Source organism: Corvus kubaryi, unplaced genomic scaffold (genome assembly GCF_017639235.1).
Source record: "Corvus kubaryi isolate FWS band 111438036 unplaced genomic scaffold, C.kubaryi_AGA036_p1.0 37236, whole genome shotgun sequence".
Classification (NCBI taxonomy): Eukaryota; Metazoa; Chordata; class Aves; order Passeriformes; family Corvidae; genus Corvus; species Corvus kubaryi.
Window position 1 is genome coordinate 2,865,069 of NW_024581067.1, and position 21,511 is coordinate 2,886,579.

At 42.0% G+C, this 21,511-nt stretch overlaps 1 protein-coding gene across 6 annotated transcripts in view; it reads right to left on the reverse strand.

Annotated features, from left to right (window-relative positions):
• Positions 1-283: 283 nt before the first annotated feature.
• Positions 284-21,511, reverse strand: part of MELK (maternal embryonic leucine zipper kinase) — a 32,926-nt gene continuing 11,698 nt past the window's right edge. For 2 of the 6 annotated variants that reach the window (XM_042023132.1, XM_042023129.1), the window contains 8 exons: positions 20,375-20,461; positions 18,876-19,004; positions 15,297-15,522; positions 13,534-13,627; positions 12,931-13,099; positions 8,397-8,500; positions 7,116-7,289; positions 286-2,005 (listed from right to left, as the gene is read on the reverse strand). In XM_042023132.1, the coding sequence (XP_041879066.1) occupies positions 1,966-2,005; positions 7,116-7,289; positions 8,397-8,500; positions 12,931-13,099; positions 13,534-13,627; positions 15,297-15,522; positions 18,876-19,004; positions 20,375-20,461 (1,023 nt within the window). In that variant the 3' untranslated portion in view covers positions 286-1,965. The other 4 variants (XM_042023133.1, XM_042023131.1, XM_042023134.1 and 1 more) reach the window with 4 other exon arrangements.

Sequence of the window (21,511 nt, forward strand, 5' to 3'; positions counted from 1 at the left end):
CCCAGTGTCTTCCCTCAGCTGCTGGCAGGAGGACCCTTGCGGAGACTGTCAGGTCTTTAGTGATTATCAGCTCGTGATTCCAGCTCAGCTCTGCAAGGCACCCTCCAGGCCAAGCCAGACCAGAGAGAGAGACGAGAAGGCTCGTGTGGCTGGTTCCACACAGAGGTAGGTTTTTTGTGGGTGCCCTCCGGCAAAGGGGAGAGCCAGGGACGAGAACCCTCTCTGAGCCACAGGGGCCCAGAGGGCTTGCTTTTATAGTGATACAGGGGATCAGTAAAGGACCAATGGATTACAGAGGATCTGGGATGGGTACAGGCAAATGGGTTACGAAGAAATCTGCATAGTGTCTCCTAAAGGATTGTGGGTCTGTCTTTTCTCGACGTGACCAAAGTGGTTGCCTTTCCAGGGAGTCCTGCTGGGCGATTGCGAAATCTCTTATCTCAGCAGAGATCCCTCCAGGGCAGGGGCTGGGCATACCCCACACTTTCCCCCTTCCAAACTAGTTTAAAGCTCTATCAACAAGTCCTCCTAGTTCCTATGCTAGAAACCTTTTTCCCCTCTGAAGGTGCATCCCATCAGGTGTCAGAAGACCACGTGTTGAACAGACATCCCATGGTCAAAAAATCAACATTATTCTAATGACTTCAGCCCCAAAGCCCAGTGTTGATCTGATGATATGCCTGTTCCTTTGAATATTGTTTCTCTGAGTATTATTCCTTGGTACTGGAAGGTCCGTGGAAAACACTACCTCTGGTCCTGCTCTTCCACCAATTATCCCTAGGTCCTGAAATCCCTTTTAACTGCCCTCAGACTTCTCTTTGTTGTCTCATCATTGCTGATTTGAAGAACCAGTAACTGATAATAATCAGAGAGCCTTAGTAGACTGGAGGGTTTTCTAGTAATGTCCCTTACTTGAGCTTCTGGAAAACAGTACACTTTCCTGTAAATTGAGTCTAGTTTCCATATCGAACCCTCTGTTCCCCTTAGAAGGGAGTCATGAGAACTATTCTTCTTTTCCTCTTAACAAATGAGGATGTGACACAGAGGTAGATTGTATTGCCCTAGTTGGCCCCTCCATGCCAGAAGTTCCTTCATCCACCTCATCAGTTGACTGTCTTTCTGGTTCCAGGCCTTCCTACCCATTGTAAAAAGTGCCAGTCCTACTTGTCCTCGTCATGTTTTCAGGAGGAGGAGCTTTTCTCCTAGATCAGGCAGTGATCAGCTTCCAGCTCTCCTGTTCAACAGATCATTGACTAGCTATGTGACAGCATTCTGAAACCATCTGGCTCTCTACTACAATGAAGTTGAAGACTCCTGACACTGTAGCACCTCTGAGAATTCATTACTCTCTCATTCTCTTGAATACTGTATATTCACCTCCCCTCATTTCTTCACCTGGTGATGCAGCACATCGACAACAGCACACCCAAAAAAGGAATGGTTGTCAGCCTCAGCCTCACAGAGAGGCATCCAGCACTCCTGATAACCTGAGATGTGGAGAGCTGCATTTAGCATCAGTAGGTCTGGCTGGCTGGAGGCCTCTGATATGGCTGGTGCAGTGACTCCAGCAGCTACAAGGGGCATGCCAAAACTATACCTGAGAAAGGATACATTAAGACTGGTGCTAAGAAGATCTCTTTGCATCCTTCACCAACTACTTGGTCTATTTCCTGCCTCTATTGGCTGTTCCCAGACAGCTGAAGAGCAGCCCTTCTGCTCACCTCGTCCGCAGAAATTGACATGCCACAACCCCATTTGCTCATGCCTGTTCTGCTGGTTCTGGGTCATTCACACTCCCTAGAGCCATTTAAATCTCCCTTGCTGGTTGGCTGCCAAGGGTTTCCAGGTTTGGATGGGGCTGGGGGCTGCTGCTCAGGTATCCCCAATCTCAGGAACCCCCTGATTCTAGAGCTGATTCTAACTCTCACCCCTAGACTTACCTCAGTTGCCACTGATGCTGCCTCATCAACAGACAGGTGTCTTTCCTGTCATGATGGACCCAAACCTGAAGATGATTGGATAGGAACAGAAAGGAGGAACTGAGAATATGTGCAGCAGAAAGAACATGAATATCCATAGCACAAAGTACTAGGAGCAATAGTTATGGTAGAAAGGGAACAAAGAGTGTTGCCATTGCATGAAGTCCATACAGGGACTTAGAAGAATAGGGACCACTTGATCACCTGCTTTTAAACGAAGATGAACCAAGATCACCTCAACAGCAGGATGATGAAATGGAGAATCAAGATAAGGCCCCAAAGTTTGGTGAATTCAGTCTTAAAGATCATACACTGGTAAGTTGTAATTACACATATACTTGGACAAATGGTAGTATCATGAAGAGATAAGCTTAATGGTAACGCCAAGACAACGTCCATGGACAATTATCATGATTTCATCTCAGCTGACAACTCAGCCTCACGCAGCCACTTGCTCACTCCCTCTCAGTGAGAGGGGGGAAAGAAATGGAAGGGTTATAGTTAAAACCCTTGGCTTGAGATCAGTACAGTTTAACAGGTGAAGATAAAGCACACAAGCAAAGTAAATCAAGGAATTAATTCCCCACTTTCCATGGGGAGGAAGGTGCTCCGCCAAACCCAGGACAGCAGGACTCCTTCATGCCTAACCATGACTCAAGAAGACAAATGCTGTCCCTCCATTCTTCCTTCTCCCCTGTGTTGGTTTTGCATGGCCTGGTTTTTGATAGTGGGGGGCCACAGAGGTAGCTTCTGTGAGAAGCTGCTAGAAGCTTCCACCATGTCTGGCAGAGCCAGTCCTTGATGGCTCTGAAGATGGACATGCTGCTGGCCAAGGGTGGGCCAATTAGAGATGATGGTAATGCCTCTGTGTTTACCTATTTAAGAAATCAAAACCAAAGGTGGTGGCACAGTTTTAATTCCAGCTAGAGAAGAGGAGGTGAGAACATGTGAGGGAAAGAACATGGACACACCAAGGTCAGTGGAGAAGGAGGGGGAGGAGGTGCTCCAGGTGCTGGAGCTGAGATTCCTCTGCAGACTGTAGTGATGACCATGGTGAAGCAGGTTGTACCCCTGCAGCCCATGGGGATCCATGGATGATGCAGAAATCCACCGCAGCCTGTGGGGGAGGTGCCAATGCCAGAGGAGGCTGTGATGCTGTGGGAGACCTGGTGGAGAGGAGGCCCCTGCTTCCAAACTGGAGCAGCCTGTCCTTGGAGGACTGCACCCCGTGGAAGAATGTCCCACACCACAGCAGTTTTGGGAGGACCGCTGCTTGTGAGATTCACATAGCTCCTTTATCTGTTAATCCTTGATTTTGCCTTTGAGTTCCACATGAGGTCAGCTGAAATAGATTTCCAGCGATGTGAGTAAAAGAAATTACTGATAGAGTAGCAGCAGTTCGGTGGAAAAAAAAAAAAAAAGGCACACATGATTCTTGTTTCTTGCCTGTTTTCTAATTCCTATCACCAAATGTTATGCATTCACAGCAAGGAATATTAGTAAAAAAATTCAGGACAGTAGCCTATGAAGAACCTTTTTTCACACATCAGACCTTGTAAGACAATGTGAATCATATCAGTGATCTTTAGCTTTAAAAGAATGAACAAGACATCCTAATTACTTCTTGTCTGTTCACATCAGTTTTGTCACCATAGGGAGAAGATAGTTACACACAGAGAATGTGCTTTTAAGCAGTGGCAGTTTGGGTTTTCCAGGATACTTCTGTAGTTATTCCTGAATGTAAAACTCAAGGAATGCAAAGTAATGTTTCAATTCTGCAGCCCTTGGGCTTAATGATTGTGATTGGTGATTTAAAACGTCATGCTATCAATATGCCCCCTTCTATCAGCCCTTCCATCTTCTACCTTATTTCATTCTGATCAAATTCTGGGCAGAAGCCAAATTCTTGGGGAGAAGTTTGTATTGAAATGAGAAAGCAAGGAAAATCAGAGATCACATGATACTGCAGCACCCTGGAGTCAAATCAGCTACAACCCTCGGCTGCTCCACCGACACTTTTAGCTGATTTCCAGCTGATATCTGATATGTAGCAGGCTCAAATTTCAGCACGCAGAAACCAAAAAGGAGTTGTATTGGAGTGACTTCATGATGTGTATCCCATATCGCTGCCCTATGCCCAGAAATTAATTTTTGTGCCTTTCTATGCCTTTAAACTGAGCCTGAGAGGGGGGAGGAAAAACTGAGCAAAACTTTTTCAAAGCACTTTGCAGCTTGTTCAAAGTCACCCAGAGATAGAGACTTTTTTTTTTCAACTGCGGGAGGAGAACAAGAAGGAAGGGAAGCACCCGGCTTGCTTTCCTTTCCAGCCAGCTTTCGGCAGTTTTTTTTCCTCAGCTCCTTTTCCTCCAGAGAGTTGAACTTTTGTTTTCCTGGGACTTCATTTTTTTTCCTTTTCTCTCTGCTGGACTGTTTCAACATCAGAATACATTGGGAGGAATTTCCACCGAGGCCTTGGCCCTGGAGGTGGGCTCACCACGCCATCCCAGCTCCAAGGAGGGGGAGAGATCTACAGAAGGACTCTGAAATTTTCCTAGGTTTCTTTCAGCAGAGCGAAAGGTTTTATTATTTAGCATCATTATTCCTTTTCCTGTGTGTTTGTTAAATAAATAGTTTTTATCTCTTTCACTTTCCTTCGAGGAAAATTTTTTTTTTCCCGAACCTGGTGGGGGAGGGGTGGTTGTAGCCTGCCTTCTCTCAGAGGATGTATTTCTAGATTTGGCCAAACTGGAACAGGAGTGTTATGTTGCAACTGGGAATACTAGAAGTATTTAAGTGCTGATATGAAGTTTTAAGTACCAATTTATTAGAAAAATAAGTTAGCTATGCTTTCAGCAAGACAAATCTTTAATTCATGTGTCAGTCACACACTGCATATGAGATCTCCTGCGCTGGTATGGGCATCACCATTTACACTTCAGTACTAGCAGTTAATGGATGTCAAAAGCATAGTTACCTACTACAGCAAGGCATAGTCAATGGTACCCCAGAAACCTATTCTGGACCCTAGCCCACTGACCCCATATGGGTCCCCTGCTCACCGTCTGGTCCAGCTTGGTGCTCACTGCAAGCATGTACCACTTGCACACTGGCCCATGGGCACACTCCAGGCTTCTGTGTCCCCCTCAAAACCAGCACCCACCCTCTCTGCCTGTGTGACACCCCTGCCCAGACCTGAGGCCTCCTGCTTACTTGCTTATTTGCTGGGGAAAGCTTCTCATTTGCTGGGGAATATATATACACACCTGGGTTGGGGGGGATATAGCCAGCAGCAGGCTGAGACCCCTGTGCATTGCCCCATCAGCTGGCACCATCGCACCAGCACTCTCAACACCCCAGACTCTCAAGATTCCAGCCTTACCAAGTGCAAACTTCCATTTTGATGCAGATTCCCCAGAGCCCCTGCACTTGCTGTGACTGACAGGGTTGTTTTGAAGTCCTTCTGTCACAGACTAGAATCATAAAATGTGTCAAGTTGAAGGGACTCATAATCATCAAGTCCTACTCTTCTCACAGGACTGCCTGTCAGATTTGCATCCCTCCATTTTAATTTCTGACTTTCCCACTTTTCCCTAGTATCCCATTTCACAAGGTCCTTGATTAGATAACCTTTCCAAAGTGAACATGACCACGTTCCACACCCTCTTATCAATTACTGTGACTAACCACCCCTGGCTCTCGTTACTACCTCTCTTACCATCTCTCAGGTGGGTTTGTGTCATTGTTCATGCTGTCCTGCTTTTCCTACTAGTTCCTTCTGCATCTGAAAGGTTCTTGACCAGAAACGTTTCAAGGAGCAGCAGTTCTCTGCTCTCCCTCCTTGCAACCATATCTACTTTTTCTTGAAACCCGCTAAAAATGTTCCTGTTCCCTTACCTGTCTATGCAAAGCAAAGAGACAACTTGGCTCTGGAAAAAAAAGGGATGGATGCCTCTATCTTGATACAGACAAAATAACCCTCCAGTTCCTGTGGTAATTGTCACAGAGAGTAAGCAGCCAGCTTTCATTAGCAGCCATATCTCATGTCTGTCACTGCAAGCTTCCAGCAATACTCAGCTCTCTCATCCACCCAACCCTTGGGTGGATGTGCCATAGACTTTAGTTAAGGGGCAATAACATGGTGTTTACAAGCAGCATATGGCAGTTAACTCCAGTTTAAGAAAAAGCTGCAGCACACCATCAACTTGTCCAGGTGTTATTGGATGTCTTTGCCTAGAGAAAGGCTTCAACATGTGTCTTCCCACTGCTGTTGCTTGGGCTTAGCCTGGTATGGTTCCTGCTGTAGCACAACTAAAGACAGAAATAAACACTCCACACGACACCCAGCACGAGCATAGGGAGATATGCACCACTTTTAAGGTATGATTGCAACCCCCCAACCAACTCTTAGATGTTCTCGCTCATTCTGCATATTTCAAGTTTTATTTCTGGTGCTTCAGTTCTCTTAAATGTGTCACTGAATTCCTTGTAGACAGTTGGGTTACAAATGTCTTCTCCATTTGCAACAGTTCAAAGGTGGTGTTGTTCTTCAGAGATCCTCATATCATCACGTTAACACAAGAGCATCAGAAAGTGCACAGGCTTGTTAAGCATCACTGAGGCTTCATAATGAGATAGCGCAATGGTTTATATGGGATCGGTTTAAATTCTAGCTCTCTTGACTTCACATTTATTGAAGCCCATCCTATTTTGTACAACACTGAGCATATAGTGTAACTCTGGGAACCACAGCTGTGACTTAGTTAATGATCTCAATAAATCCTACTTAAGCAGCGACAGGAAGAGAATTATGCAAATGATTATTACTGTGCACCATGCACTTGATAACTGAAGACATCCCACAATGAGCTTCAGCACATAAACACCAGTACTTTTTTAACCCAGATACGTGAAAAATATGCAAGCAAGGGAACAGCTTACGGAATTTCGCTTCAGAAAAGTTGCAGAACATTTATTACAAACCTAATATTAAAGGAAGCGTACGGAAGGAATACGTACAAAGAGGGCTGGTTAAAAACCCAAGATGACAGATTTTTCACATATAGCTGTGACTGTGACAAAGAATTACTTCTCTGAAAAGACCTTTCTAAAACATCGTGATAAAAGACTGCCACTCACAGTTGACAGCTAGATAAGATGTCTTCCATCAGTCTCTTGTAAACCCAGGCGTCACCTTTAAGTCGTTGTCGTCGGATACCCACTGCTTCAGGCTTAGTGAGCCGACACACTTCTAACTCAAACTCCATAGTTACTTTACCAAAATCTGACAGTGTTTGACATTTCAGGGTATAACTGTAAAACAGAAGGGAAAACAGAATACTCATTGAACCATTTCATATTTGTTTTGTAATGCAATTTTAAATTAATAAAAGCACATTAAAGAAAATACCCCATTGCTGTTCAGAATACTGTGAAACAATCCACAGTTTAGTCACCTGAGAGCTTTGTGAATACTGTAGTTTCAGGGCACTATATTTATGATTATGCCCTAGAACCAATATGGAGCACCAATGTCCTACTGCACCACAGGAACTTCTGCTAGCCAAAGACCCCCATCCTCAGAGCTGGATTGATGGAAATTTCCCATGTTTTTCCTAGACAAGATAACTCTCATCTGTGCTGGTTACAGCTCAGCTGGTGTGAAAATAGGAAAAACTGAATGCAGAGTTTGAATTATTACAATGGGAGCAGGTGCTACTGTGCAATCCAGCATCCTTCCAGATTATGTGTTTGGAAATACATCAGACGTTGATGTATACTCTGATGTTCTACCAAGACCCGTCACTGAAATACTCAAGAACTTGCAAAAATGCATATTGAAAAGTGAGCACAATGGTTATTTCATGCATTGGGAGTTCAGAAAATAGTCATTCAGTTTGATCAAAAATAAGAACCAATCTAACCTATCAGTAGCTTAGTTTAGCTAGTAAACTGTACAAATTCAAATAATCCACAAAAAGGTGTGTGGCTTCTGCACACCTTTTAAAATGCACTGACTTCTTGTCTAAAGGCTAATGTTTTTAACTGCCAAGAACGAGAGCTAAAAGATATCCACGCTATTTTCCAAAATTATCCCATTTGGTCATGTGACTATAACTAAAACAACTTTTTGTATTTAAAATTTTCCTAAGAGTTACCCTACTACTATTGGTTTACACCTGCTGGTGAAAGAGCTCTGGTAGAACACACTTAACATAGTTTTGCACTGTGTGAGCAGGTTTTATTGTACACATTCATTTCTGAACACTTTCATTTTGTACACTTTCTATAAAGATTATTTCAATAAAGATTATTTTACAGTGGGGTCAAGAAACTAAGTTTAAATAATTGACATTTAAAGGACTGGACTAGTGACCATTTAGTCAAATACGAGTTGAAGTCATCACATTTCACACTTACCCCTTCTGAACATATTCCACATGCTTCTTTGAAAGAACAATGATTATTTCATTCAACAGTTCATCTGGATTCAGTAGATGAGTGGTGGTAATGTTACAGTGTGCCTAAAAGTAGTCAGCTTGTTAAAACAATTTAAGGAATAATAATAATAAAAAAAATATCTCTTTTAAAACTGAGACATTGTAAAAAGTTTTCACTAAGGAAGTTTCAGAACAGCTAACCATAATGACAAATGCTTCAACATCCCCAAACTATCACCCTGCTGTATGCTCGAGTTGGGAAATGGCCTTAAGCTGAGACAGAGTACTTCTGATACCAAGGAACGGGCATAGCACCATGCAACTTTTCATGTATAAAGAAAAGAGGTTACTTACTACTTTTAAATTTACTGTTACAGGGGCTTTCAGTCACCTAGTACTTCATATAACAGTCTTGTGCACTAAGTGACCTCTTGAACAACTAGCAGATGCCCAGAGGTAGCGGGAGAAAGTGTATGACAATTTTAACATGCCAACATGTCCTGTCTGGTTTCTGAAGTCACAGAAGCAGCCAAGAGAAGACAAGACTGAAAAACAGCTTGAAAAATGAACATAGGTTGAGGATGCAAAGTCAGTAGAAGAGTGGTTCTTGTGGTCCTTATTCAGATTTAAATGTATGCAATTCCCTGACATACCTGCTGTAACACTGTCTTGCTGTACTGTAATCCAGTGTCTCTAGACATGCCTCAGAAATTTTGCATATACTATAGTCAAGAGAAACTGAGGGCGGAGGCTAAAGGCATTTAGTGACAGAATAGCCAGCTTCCAGTTGCTCAGGTTCCTGGACTATTTGCACAGTCTACACTCCTGTCTGACTGGCTGGTCAGGTTTGTACAACAAACCTGACCGACATCGTGTCCTGAACTTGTATGACTGACAGACAGCTCTCAGTATGTAGTAGTTATCCCAGCAGCCAGTTAGCTGAAGGGACACATCACTGGCTTCTACACAATCGCTTATGCCTTGGTAAACAACCTGCCCTCTTTCATGGTAATTACATTTTTCAAACACGTTGCCTACAGATTCAAGTACAAATTTTTCCTTGTATAGCTTCTGAAGTATATAAGTTGCATTTGAGTGATGTATACAGAATTACAGAATCACTAGGGTTGGAAGGCACCTCTGGAGATCATGCAAACCAATCCCCTTGCCAGGGGTCCCCTAGAGCAGGTGACATAGAAATGTGTCCAGGTGAACCTGGAATGCCTCCGGAGACGGAGATTCCATGACCACCCTGGGCAGTTTCTTTCAGTGCGCTGCCACCCTCAATGTAAAGAAGTTCTTCCTCATGTTGAGGTAGAACTTCTTGTGGTTTATTTTATGGACATTGCTTCTCATCCTGTCACAGGACACCATTGAAGAGAGTCTGGCACCATCCTTTGACAACCCTTTGAGGTATTTCTATGGATTGACGAGATCCCCTCTAAGTCTTCTCTTCTTTAGACTGAACAGGCTCAGCTCCCAGTCTCTCCTCATAAGAGATGCTCCAGCCTCTTACCATCTTTATGTCCTCTGCTGGACCCTCTACAGCAACTCATTGTCTTTCTGGAAGTATGGAGCCCAGAACTGAACACAGCATTCCAGATGTAGCCTCACCTGGCCAGGCCAGAGGGGCAGGATCCCCTCCCTGACCTGTTGGCTGTACTCTTCCTGATGCACTCCAGGATCCCACTGGCCCTTCTGGCCCCTAGGGGCACTCTGTCAGCTCACAGTGAACTTGTCATTCACCAGTACCCCCATGTCCTTCTCCACAGAGCTGGTCTCTTGTAGGTCATTCCCAATCTGTTCTGGTACTTGGGGTTATTCCTCCCCTGGTGCAGGACCTGTACTTGCCCTTGTTGAACTTCATTAGGTTTCTCTCTGCCCAACTTTCCAGCCTGTCAAGTTCCCACTTGAATGACAGCCTCCAGGTGGATCACCCAGACCCCCAGCTTCAAGACTGAGGCAAAGAAGGCATTCAGTAATTCTGCCTCCTCTGTGTCTTTCATTGCTAGGACACCCATCTGATTCAACAGCATCCCCACGTTTTCCCTAATCTTATATTTGCTGCTGATGTACTTGTAGAATGCCTTCTTGTTTTCATTGGTATCCCTTGCCAGACTCAATTCCAAGTGGGCCTTAACCTTTCTACTCATATTCCTCCGTATTCTGACAATGTTCCTAGTCCTCCCATATGGCCTGTCCCTTTTTTCACATCTTTTACATTTCTTTCTTCCATTTGAGGTTTGCTAGAAGGTCCCTGCTAATTCATGCATATCTCCTGCCCCCTTTGCCTAATTTCTTTATCACAGGGATATGATGGATTTGAGCTTGGAGGAAGTGATGCCTGAATATTGACCGGCTCTCTTGGACTCCCTTCTCTTCTAGAGCCCCATCCCATGGGATTCCTCTAAGTAGATCTTTGAAGAAGTTGAAGTTAACTCTCTAAAAGTTTGGGATTCTAGTGCTTTTACCACTCTGCTTCCTGCACACAGATCCCATGTTCCATTATCTCATGGTCACTACAGTGAAGGTCACTACAGCCTTCACATCCTCACTCAGTCCCTCCTGGTTTGTTAGTTACAAGGTCCAGCAACACACCTTGCCTTGTTGGTTCTTCCACCACTTGCGTCAAAAAGTTATCTTCAGTAATCTGCAGGAATTTCCTGGACTGTGTGTGCTGTGTCATGTTGTCCCTCCAAGAAATATCGGGGTGGTTGAAGTCCCCCAGGAGAAATAGGACCTGTGACCACAAGGCTACTTCCATCTGTCCACAGAAAGGTTCATCAACTTCCTCCTCCTGATAAAGTTGACTATAGTAAACACGCACAACAGTGTCACCTATTTAAAACTTTCCCTTAAATTCTCACCTATAAACTCTCAATTCATTCACCTGACCCTGGGTAGAGCTCAATACGTTACAGTTGGTCTCTCACATAATGAGCAACTCCACTACCTCATCATACTGACTTGGCGATCCATGACAACATTTCAGTCACATGATCTATTCCACCATGCTCTGTCATTACAATGAGATCATGGCCCTGTGACCATACATAGATTTCTAGTTCTTGTTTATTGCCCATGCTGTGCATGTATGTGTCCAGGCACTTCATAGAGATAATCAAGCAACTGGGTTGCACAGAAGGGGTGTAAGAGCAATAACCACAGCCATACATACCCTCAGTGTGGTCTGCCCTTTGATCCTCATCTTGAGAGGTAGCCAAGGAACATCTGCACTGGTTGGTGTCACTTAATCACCAGGAGGAAGCAATGGCACAAGCATTTTGAATCCCACTCCCAAGTCCTTCAGTTTAAAGTCTGTCTCTCCAAACTGGCCAAGAGGCTGCCAAAGATTTTCTTGCCTGCTTTAGACAGGTGGATCCATCCCATCTCTGTTTAACAGGCTACAATCATTAAAGTACAACCCATTGTTATAAAAGGCAAAGCCTTCTCAATAGCACCAGCCATGAAGACAGATGTTGATCTGCACTATGCATCTGCTTCTGGCTGTCCCCTTTTCTCTAACAATGAGAAGATGACTTGGGCACCAATGTTTTCCACCTGCCTCACCAGGTGTTAATAGTCTTCCTTGATCCTGTCTGTTGTTTGGCTTGCAGCATCATTGGTTAACCCACATGATAAGGTAGTAGGAGGTAGTAGTCCGTGCTCTTGAGAAGTTGGGGTACCCTCTCAGCAACATCATAGATCCTAGCACCTGGTAGGCAGCAAAGTTCTTGTGACTATCAGGCCAGCAGATGGGTGTCTCAGTGCCCTTTAACAGAGAGTCACCCATTGCAAGTACTCAGTGGTTCCTTTTATGGTAACCTTGCCTGTAGACATCTAAAACCTTTAAAGCATCATATCTGGTTTTGGTCTGAATGTTGGAGTGTGGAAGTTGAATTGGAGCACTGCCTTTGTGGGTCACAAGGGCTCAAGGTGTCTCCTGCTCAGTGGTATCCATTGTAGGTGGAGGGTCCCAAAGCCATGATTATTTTCATTTCAGCCCCTCTAATAAATGCACAGCCTGTTAGCTGTATCTTATTATTCAGCCGCTTGTCACAAGAGGCCATCAACCTGTGTGCACTTCGTGCACAGAATGCCTTTTCTCCAGTAGAAAGAAGCCAGGTTTTTATTGGGGGATCTCTATAGAAATAACATAATTTAAAACTGCCAGGTAGGGCTCCTTTAAAACCATGCTGCTTCCTTCACATTTGGTTTAGATGGGCTATAAGCAGCAATGGCCAAACTCCTCCTTGGATCTGTTGCCCGAACTCGGACTAACAGATAACTGAATGTGATAACTGGAGCACTGTCCTGCTATCAGCGATGCTGTAGGAACACTTTACTGTAGAATTCAGGCAAGACAGGTCACAGAAGCTTTCACAAAACCATTTCTGAAGGTACTGGATGTTAATAATAAATTATTGCAACATAATTATTAATATATAATAAATATAATTACTTAATATTATAATAATACTTGTTCTTATGTAAGACCTTTGCAGCAACCATACCTTAAGTTTCCTTGGACAGTGTCTAGTGCATCGTTTCTTCTTGCTTGGTGTAAGCATTGTGATCACTTTATCTAGGCCTCTTTCAAGACTTCCAAGTATTTTGGCTTTTCTCTTCTTTTGGCTGCTATCCACAAGTGCAAGGTTGAGATCTAATTCCACTGACTGACACCTGTTACATGAACAAATTAATCTATTATTTTTCCCTCAGTGTTAAAAACTAATTATTTCAGAGATGTCACTAAAATATTACCAGACATGGCAGAACAAAGAAAACGAAATCAAGTGCAATGTATTATAGAAGTTTCTGTTTGAAAGTCTGTTGAAGTTCAAACATAGAGATGTATCTAGAAATGGAAGTCCTTTGGAGATCTGGAATAAGAAGGCAGCTACATTATTAAAAATAGGTGATATTGAGTTACATAGTTTTAAAACTTTTCTCTAGCTTCATTGTTTTCTAGTGACTGTAAAAAGAGGTTTTAGAAAGGTTTTCACCAAGAGAATAGGAACAGCAGCTTGCTATTGTAACAAGGCTTCTCAGGCAGCATATGGATTAAGGTAGTCCTGCTCTAAATCAGGAATGTACACAAATAACTGGACACTTACCTTCTTTCGGGAAGAATCTCAGCTGCTGCCAATTCATCTGCATTTGTTGGGTTTGTGAGTTTCTTAATTGGGGTGACTGCAGTGAACGGACTCTCTGAAAGAAAACATCCAAACCAAACCAGGTATGTCTTTGCGTAAAAGGATTTTCTTCAGTGACGATGTCTCATTATTAAGAATTTATTTCTAACACCAGACCCCCTTTTCTATCTCAGGTCTATATTTTGGGAATTATAAAATATGTTTTTAATACTACCTCTACTCTACAAATTAAAACAGTGACTGATTTCCCCAGGGCTCTACAAGTCAAACCTTAAGAGTAACCAATGCAGTTCAATATTAGAAATTTGAGGATTAGAATTGCTTTCTTGCTCTGCCACTGTCCATGAATAAATACTGAGCAATCCACTGCATCGAGTAGTTGTATTCTTCACTGATCCAATTCCCTTATGTGAAGTGTGTAAGTTTATATAGTCATGTTGAATACACAATGTTCATGCTACACAGCAGCCTAAAAAGTGGCTGCAGAGCATGGTTTTAAAGGTGCAGGAGACAGCACCAAGTGAAACAGTCAGCAAAAAAGTTGTCACAATTAAACCCAACTTCAATGTTCAAAGTTTCAGCTCTCTACAGAATTGCACCTGACTCCAGACAAACAACCTCAAAATTTCCAGTGGATACTCCCACTTTCTTATTTCCTGAATCAAAGATCTTTCAAGGCATCAAAGAACTAGCTTTCTTTGTTAAATCCTCAGAAATGTCACTGAATAAATGAGCTGAAAGTGTTTCTACATTTCCCATTTCAAGCAGTATCTCTTCTGTTTCTAAATATACACAGACATCAGATGTTACAAGTTATCGTATACAATCCGAAGGCAAACTCATAAACTAGTCTTTGTATTGCTATTCTTTATGAATGATCTCATTAAACAGCAGTATGTTCAAGATCCCTTATTCCTTGAAGCCTGCAAAGACTTACTGTTCCTGAACAATGCTCCTTAGTACCTGAAACTAAAGAGTCTCCTGTTGCAAGGAGCCCTTGGCATTTGAAGGACAGAGTTAGAATTTGTAGTATCAACACCAAAACTTTTATGGTAATCATTGAAGCAAATGGTAATGTACATATGGGATATGTACACGACTAGACAGGCTGATTACAGAAATTTCTGGTAACTCAGAAAAGCTGACATAATTTAGACAGATTTCTGTGGTCTATTGCACAGCTGCAAGACCTACATGTTGTTAACAGAAGCATTTTCACTGCTACACTAGACTGTTCCTGTGAAAATGCTGATATGCAACCTTAAGAAATCCAAAAGTTAGATTTCTCTTAGAAGCAGCAGTTAAAGCAGATTTAACTAAAAGTATGCTTTTATTTTCATTCAAGGTAATCACAAAGGAAAAACAGTGTTGAGGAAACTGTAATCTCAACCTTCATGGAAAACTGGAACCAGGTGCAAGCTTTAAGAACACTCCATGCTTTGCTCCATGTTAGGGTGTACCAAAAGGAGTTCACATATGATAATTGAGAGCAGCAATGACTCCTGTAAGTAACACACCAGTAACATTCCCTAATGGATGGTTAAAACTCTCGCAGCACCCCACCAGATGTACTAGAAGAACCAGAGTGGTACATAGGGCAAAAAAAAGTTTAGTGTTCCCGAAACAGATGTATTGGATGAACAAGTATCGTGCTCATACTTGAGTTTCAGTGATTCCAAAGCAACATATTTGTTCTTAGCTTTCATTAGTTACATTCTACATACCTTTGAAAGCAGGTGCCCTAAGGGGAACAGCTTGTACCTGCGTCTCAATCTGACTCTTTGCAAAAGGAGTCTTTGGAGTAGGAAGTGCAAAGGGCATTTCATTTCTGAAAGCTGACACTGTCTCAACATTCTCTTTGTTTTTATGCTTCTTTGATGCCACTTTTCTTGTCACTGGAGTTGACACTGTGAATTCTGTATCCTCCAGTTGGGCATCAGGCCTCGAATGCTGTAAGAGATGTAAAGAAAAGAAAAAAGTTATCCCTTGATGTATTCTGATCACATTCAGGAACGTTACAGACAAGGAAATTCTGAAGGTTAAAAATACCATACAATGCTTGACTATAGAGCAGTAGTTAAAAACTCTTCAATATTTCTGATTCCCACTATAATTTGCTCACAAGGTTTGCAGGTAATTTGCCACTTCTTTACCTGTTCTTCTAAATTCCTTAGCTTGCATATTTAAGACTATTAATCACCAGCTCACCTAAGCACAGCTAGGAATTTTCATTTGGCTTAATTGTTAAATTTTAATTGCTTCATTTGATTTTCTTGTCCAATACAGACAGGTTGCACTTCTTCAGATATTTGTCCAGCTCTAGCCTAGGTCTGAGACCTTGTTTGTCGCACCTTATTTTTTCCTGTTGGTTTTAAAATCCTTATTTACTCATTTTCCAGATGCTCAAAGCTCAAGTTTTAGTCAAATTACCTACAGCTAGAGGAAGGCACAATGTATGTTCAGCTATATATTTAAAACACTTCTTTACTCAGTTTGTAACTCCACTAGGCTAGGGTCTACCAAACACTTACATATACAATAATTTTTATGTACAATGAGAATAAGATCTTTTGGATTAAGAACACTATTAAACACCTGCTTCATTCCATGAGTATTTATAGTAACTTCTTCTAACAGAGATTCTTCAAACAGTGAAGCTGTATCTGTAAATTCCATTAATACAAATGCACATGGTACTTCGCTACAGTCTAGCATATCTTCACACACCACAGTTTTTTCAGACTGAAAAGAAATATTCAGTTGAGATTCCACTGCACATTTAAAAATAAGATTTTGTCAGAAAAGACTGCCATTAAAGTCTAAATCTAATTTCTTTCTAAGTTGCTAACAATGGAAGTTCCAATTGACGGTGACCTAAGTTTTATCATACGACTTTTAATATTGTTGTTGATTTGTCATTTGTATCAAAAGCAGATGTGTAACTATTCTCAAAGCACCACTGCCAAATCATCTTTCTTGACCTGCGTCAAGAAGAGAAGCAACTCACAGAAATACCCACGTTTGAATTCAAGGCTTGGACCACAACCTCTTTCTACAAAAAGCCCTAATAATCTGGAAAGAATCCAAGAGAAGAATGGAGTAATGTCCAGAGGGACTGGATAAAGGTAAACACATCTATCCAAAATATACGACTACTGAATCCACAACACTAATTGGAACTTGCATTTGGAACCCCTCATCTGGCTAGCTCTGTCCCCTCAAAAGTTGTCATTTATTAAATCAATGTATTTGTAACTTCAGCCAAGGTTGCTAACCTTCACGGTTCAGACCACATACAAGCAGATATATATCAAAGCATCCTTAGTTTCTAACACCTTCTGTTATTTACAGGAAACTGTTTCCAAGGATTTATTTCATACAATTTCAGTGAAACTGTACATAGTCATTTTAAATTGTCAGTCTTTGGCTGGAATGGATACCGTTTTAGGAAGCTGGAATGACATTTTAGTAACCTGTGTTCTGCGGGCAGGTAAGTTTCTGCTGCCCTGTATCGAGGATATCACAATGAACAGATCTCTCATTACTACTGGAATAGAGAGCTCTCTGATAAGCTGCCAGAGGCTTCTATGATGCCTTACTCAAAAGCCCTTACCAGAGGGTTGCTAACTACAAGAAGCTAGGAGCCTGATACTGTAGTTGAAATCACATTCCATTAAACATGTATACACGATCAGGACACCTTGGCTACTGTGTTCTAGATGTAATCATGGCATCGTGAATATTTGGCAATATGCTTCTACATCAAACTGCTTGAAAACAAGCAGTATTATGTAGAAGATTGTGCCAAATTCAGAAATGGATAAGTTAAAAGTTCTGTTGTTTGGTTGTCTTCACCTTAGACCAGGCCCAATTAGAGAGCTTTGCTAACTGTGTGTTTCAGCAAATTCAGTTGATATTCACCCAGTAGCTACACGCAGGCAACTTAAATGTGTCCTGAGAACTGCAGAAGGACCAGTGGATTGCCGTATTGCATAGACATGAATTTCACCATCACCTGGGAAGGCATAACGCATATGTTAATTAGCATTTGCCAATTTACCTTGGACATCACTAGAGATGAAGCGGCTTCACAGTATCAGCACAACTGAAGCTAGTCAACCTCCACCTTAGTCATCGGCGTGAAGAAAGCTAACCGCCACGATCATGGAAATCACATTATGCATATTCAGGAACACTTATGATTCATGATCTATTATGCAGCTCTAGTAACCCTAGAATTCTCATCTCAAAAACACTGTATGGGTGAACTGAAAAGATTTACAAGCAACTAAATCAAATACATTAAGTATTTATTCTGAGTGTTTTCCTCTACACAGAAAGCAGGACACTCAGACCATTTCACAGATGTTTTGTCTCAAGGGGGAACAGCTAACACGAGTCTGCAATTCCACTGAATGCTTTGGAATTTGTTGAATAGACTAGTATCACTGATGTCACATATAGCTGCATATTTATATCCAACATTGCAAGGAGTTTAGCAACTTTAGCCATGTTCTGAAGGGCCCTATTGCTACCAAACTACAGGAATAGAAATTCCCCCAAGATATACAAAACTGCTTCAGAATTCAAATAATCAGAAAAACAGCAGCAACACATTTCTTTACTCAAAGTAAACAGAGTCCTCCCTAGGATTCTGTTTTCAAGTGAAACAGATGAGAAAGGGATGACTCCCTCTGCTTTGACCACCAGCTCACATAGTGCCCATGTTGTCTCAGAGCATACCGCCCAGGTAACATACCATGATGTATCAAAAGATTTTCCTTACTAAATGCAACCCACAAGGTACAAAAATACATAAAGACAAATACAGAGTGCAGTTAATCATTGCAGAACAAGGTCTGGAATGATCACCCAGGCCAGAGAACAGGGGATTTGAGCCCATTAACAAGGAGGGATTCTTTGCAGCACCTGATGCATCATACCCTCCCAGATGGCTATTCCAGTAAAGCCAATCCATAGAAGCAGCCCAGCTTGCTAAATCATGTTAATGAGAAGATCGAACTGTTTAATGACCAAGACTGTGGCTGACTGCATACATCACAGAATATTCTGAGTTGGAAGGGACCCTCCAAGATCACCAAGTCCAACTCTTAAGTGAACGGGCCATATGAGGATCAAGACCACCTTGGCCTTATTAGCACCATACTCTAACCAGCTGAGCTAAACTCAGGGTCATTTTCTCTTCCTGATGTTTAGAGCACCAGAATGTTTCTCCAGGCAGAGCTTTGTCAATGCAGAGCAGGATTTTAAGCAAGAAGCTGTCCTGCTGAACTCAAGCTTACCTCAAGGCCTGTCGACATCATGGTACTGGCATGCCCTGTTAGACATGGAAACCTTAAACGAATACGCTTGCCACGAGCCTTCTTGGATAGAAGCAAGAGGTATGTTGCTGACATGTGGTCATATTTCCACTGTGGGATCAGGAAGAAATAAAGTATTTTGTATTTTAATCTCCTCTTTGGAAACATTGCAAGTACAAGTCAAGCACAGCCTTCTGAAAATTTCTATGTCTTTACAAGCTTTTCTACCTGATATGCAACCATCATTACCCATAAGTGTAGTTTCAGACTTCAAGTGATTTGTATTATGTGTCTGAGATCAAGAAAAAGGCACTAGGTTGGTTGTTCTTTCCAAGTTAGTTTGTAGTTCATGCAGTAGCATGGAAATGCTGGAATAAGGATCTATCTCCTGAAGTGAATGCAAACCTAATAATTCAGCTTATTCAATACTTCAGCCAGAGTACATACTTGTTGGAAGTAACTCCTGCCCATTCTTCCCCAAGTGCCAACTTTTTGCATGATTTTCAGCAACTCTGTGTGTGTGAAGAACAGAGACACCACTTCTGATGGGTTTGCAGCATAGCACAGTTAGTTTGAATAACTTATGAGGGATTAGAGGTCTTCCAGTAAAGCATTTTGCAAATATCACAAACCCATTTGGAAGGATTTTTCCCTCTGTAGACAGATTATTCTGATTATTTGCTATAACTGAAGAACAAGGAGAATTAACTCCACAAATCTATCATAAGTATCACACTCATTTTAAAAGTCTGTTTCTGCTACAGTTATGTGGAAAACCCAAGTGTTTAAAAAAACCCAAAACTATTGTCACTGCTAACAAGTACAAAGAAGCGGAAAATTCAATTTTAAGGAAGAATTTTCAGATTCAGGTAAAAGATGGGGTTCACATCCTGCTTTAAGTCTTTTCTGCAGCCTGCAATGTTATTGCTAACATTTGCACAATTCTTCTAGAAGTACTCAGTTCAACTTTTGTCATTTGTAGTCAAAAATTACTAAACATACTCACTATTTTTAAAAATCTCTGAATAGTAACTCAAAAAAACCCTGTATTTCGCAGACTGCCTGGGTGTTGCTCTAATATTTTTATCTTTTTTTCTTCTTCTACTCTTTATTGAACCATTTCAAAGCAAAGACTTAACCCAGCAAATGGTATCTGTTGTTCAACTATAACTTTCTACAAGTCTATTCTGACTTTCAGAGATTCAGAAGGATTTTACCGTAGTGAGAAATAACAGTAAGATTTAGGAAACATGAAGATCGCAATTAAAGGAGAAAAAGAAATAAACAAATTTGAACTTCTGAACCAGTAGCCTGTAGTTACAAGCTACAGCCAGATTCTAGAGTTCTGCAGGGGCTCCTTAAATCTGAAATGTATGTAAAATATCATACTTAGAATAGATACGTATTGGTCTGATAGCAGTAAACTTATTTACTCTATTACTGTATTTAATTGCTGTAAATTACTCACATACACTTCTTACCTCTGTTATTAATTGCAATATGGTCTCCCTGCTCTGCTCATGAAACACAGAAAGCTCTCTTACACAGTCCTCATCAAGATGTTCCAGCTGCAAGAACACAATGGCTATTGAAGTGTGAGGTTTTCAAGTTGCCCCATAATCCATATCTGACAGTGACACTGTTGTGAAACCCAGTGGGCTGAGTAAATCATCAACGATGATTTTAGACCTTGTATTTCAAATGTTTAGCATCACAGCTAAACATTGTAGGAAGCAGACTGAAGAAGTCATACTTCAACAACTTCACAGCCTGCCTCCTCACAGGTGAGAGCTTATGAATTCAAATAAGCCATCCAAAAGCAGCTAAGATTCTTACTAGAATGGAAGCTATGCTTTCATCTGTCTATAAATACCCAAAGCTACGAGCCATGCCCATCTCTATGAGAGCCAGCTGGCACTGATGGTGCGAGCACAGTCAAACTGTTCTTTACCTAGAATAACAGTGGCATCTGGTGGCAATGGGAAGCATTGGTTGTCAACATACATGAACTTCTCAGCACTTTCTGCTGACAGCCAGATTATTTTGGATTTTTTCCTCTCCATACTGCCTTTGTCTCTCACACAAGAAAACAAGTGATAGAGTGACAGGATGAATATTCTTTCAATGAAATTTGAATTTTTATTCAAATTTTCATTGAGCACTGCATACAAGATAAAACATAAACACATCTAGCATCCTGAGGTGCCTTGAGGTGATGTTATGAAGCCGCTTTATTCCTTAACCGTCCGCTTAATGCCCAGGGGCACTGTGCCTTTAAGATGGACCTGTGGGGAGGGGCCATGGGACCCTGGTGCAGGTCAGTTGAACGTTTGATGGCTGGGACTGGGGACTCCAGGGGCTCGGGATGAGTGTGCCGGGAGTGCTGTGCTGCTCTTCGGGTTTCTCTTCTGTTCCAGCTAGCGGGAAAAAGGTTCTGTTGGTTTTTTTGTTCTTTTTCCCTTCCCTTCCTGTTGCAGTGGGGATCCTGCAACACGCATATATCAAACCAGGAGTCCCGTGGAAAGGAAATATACCTTCCCCCCTTACTTCACTGCCTCTCTTCCCTCCTCGCCTGCACATTGGCCCCGGTGGGCCTGTGGGGTGACCCCGGCTGGTCC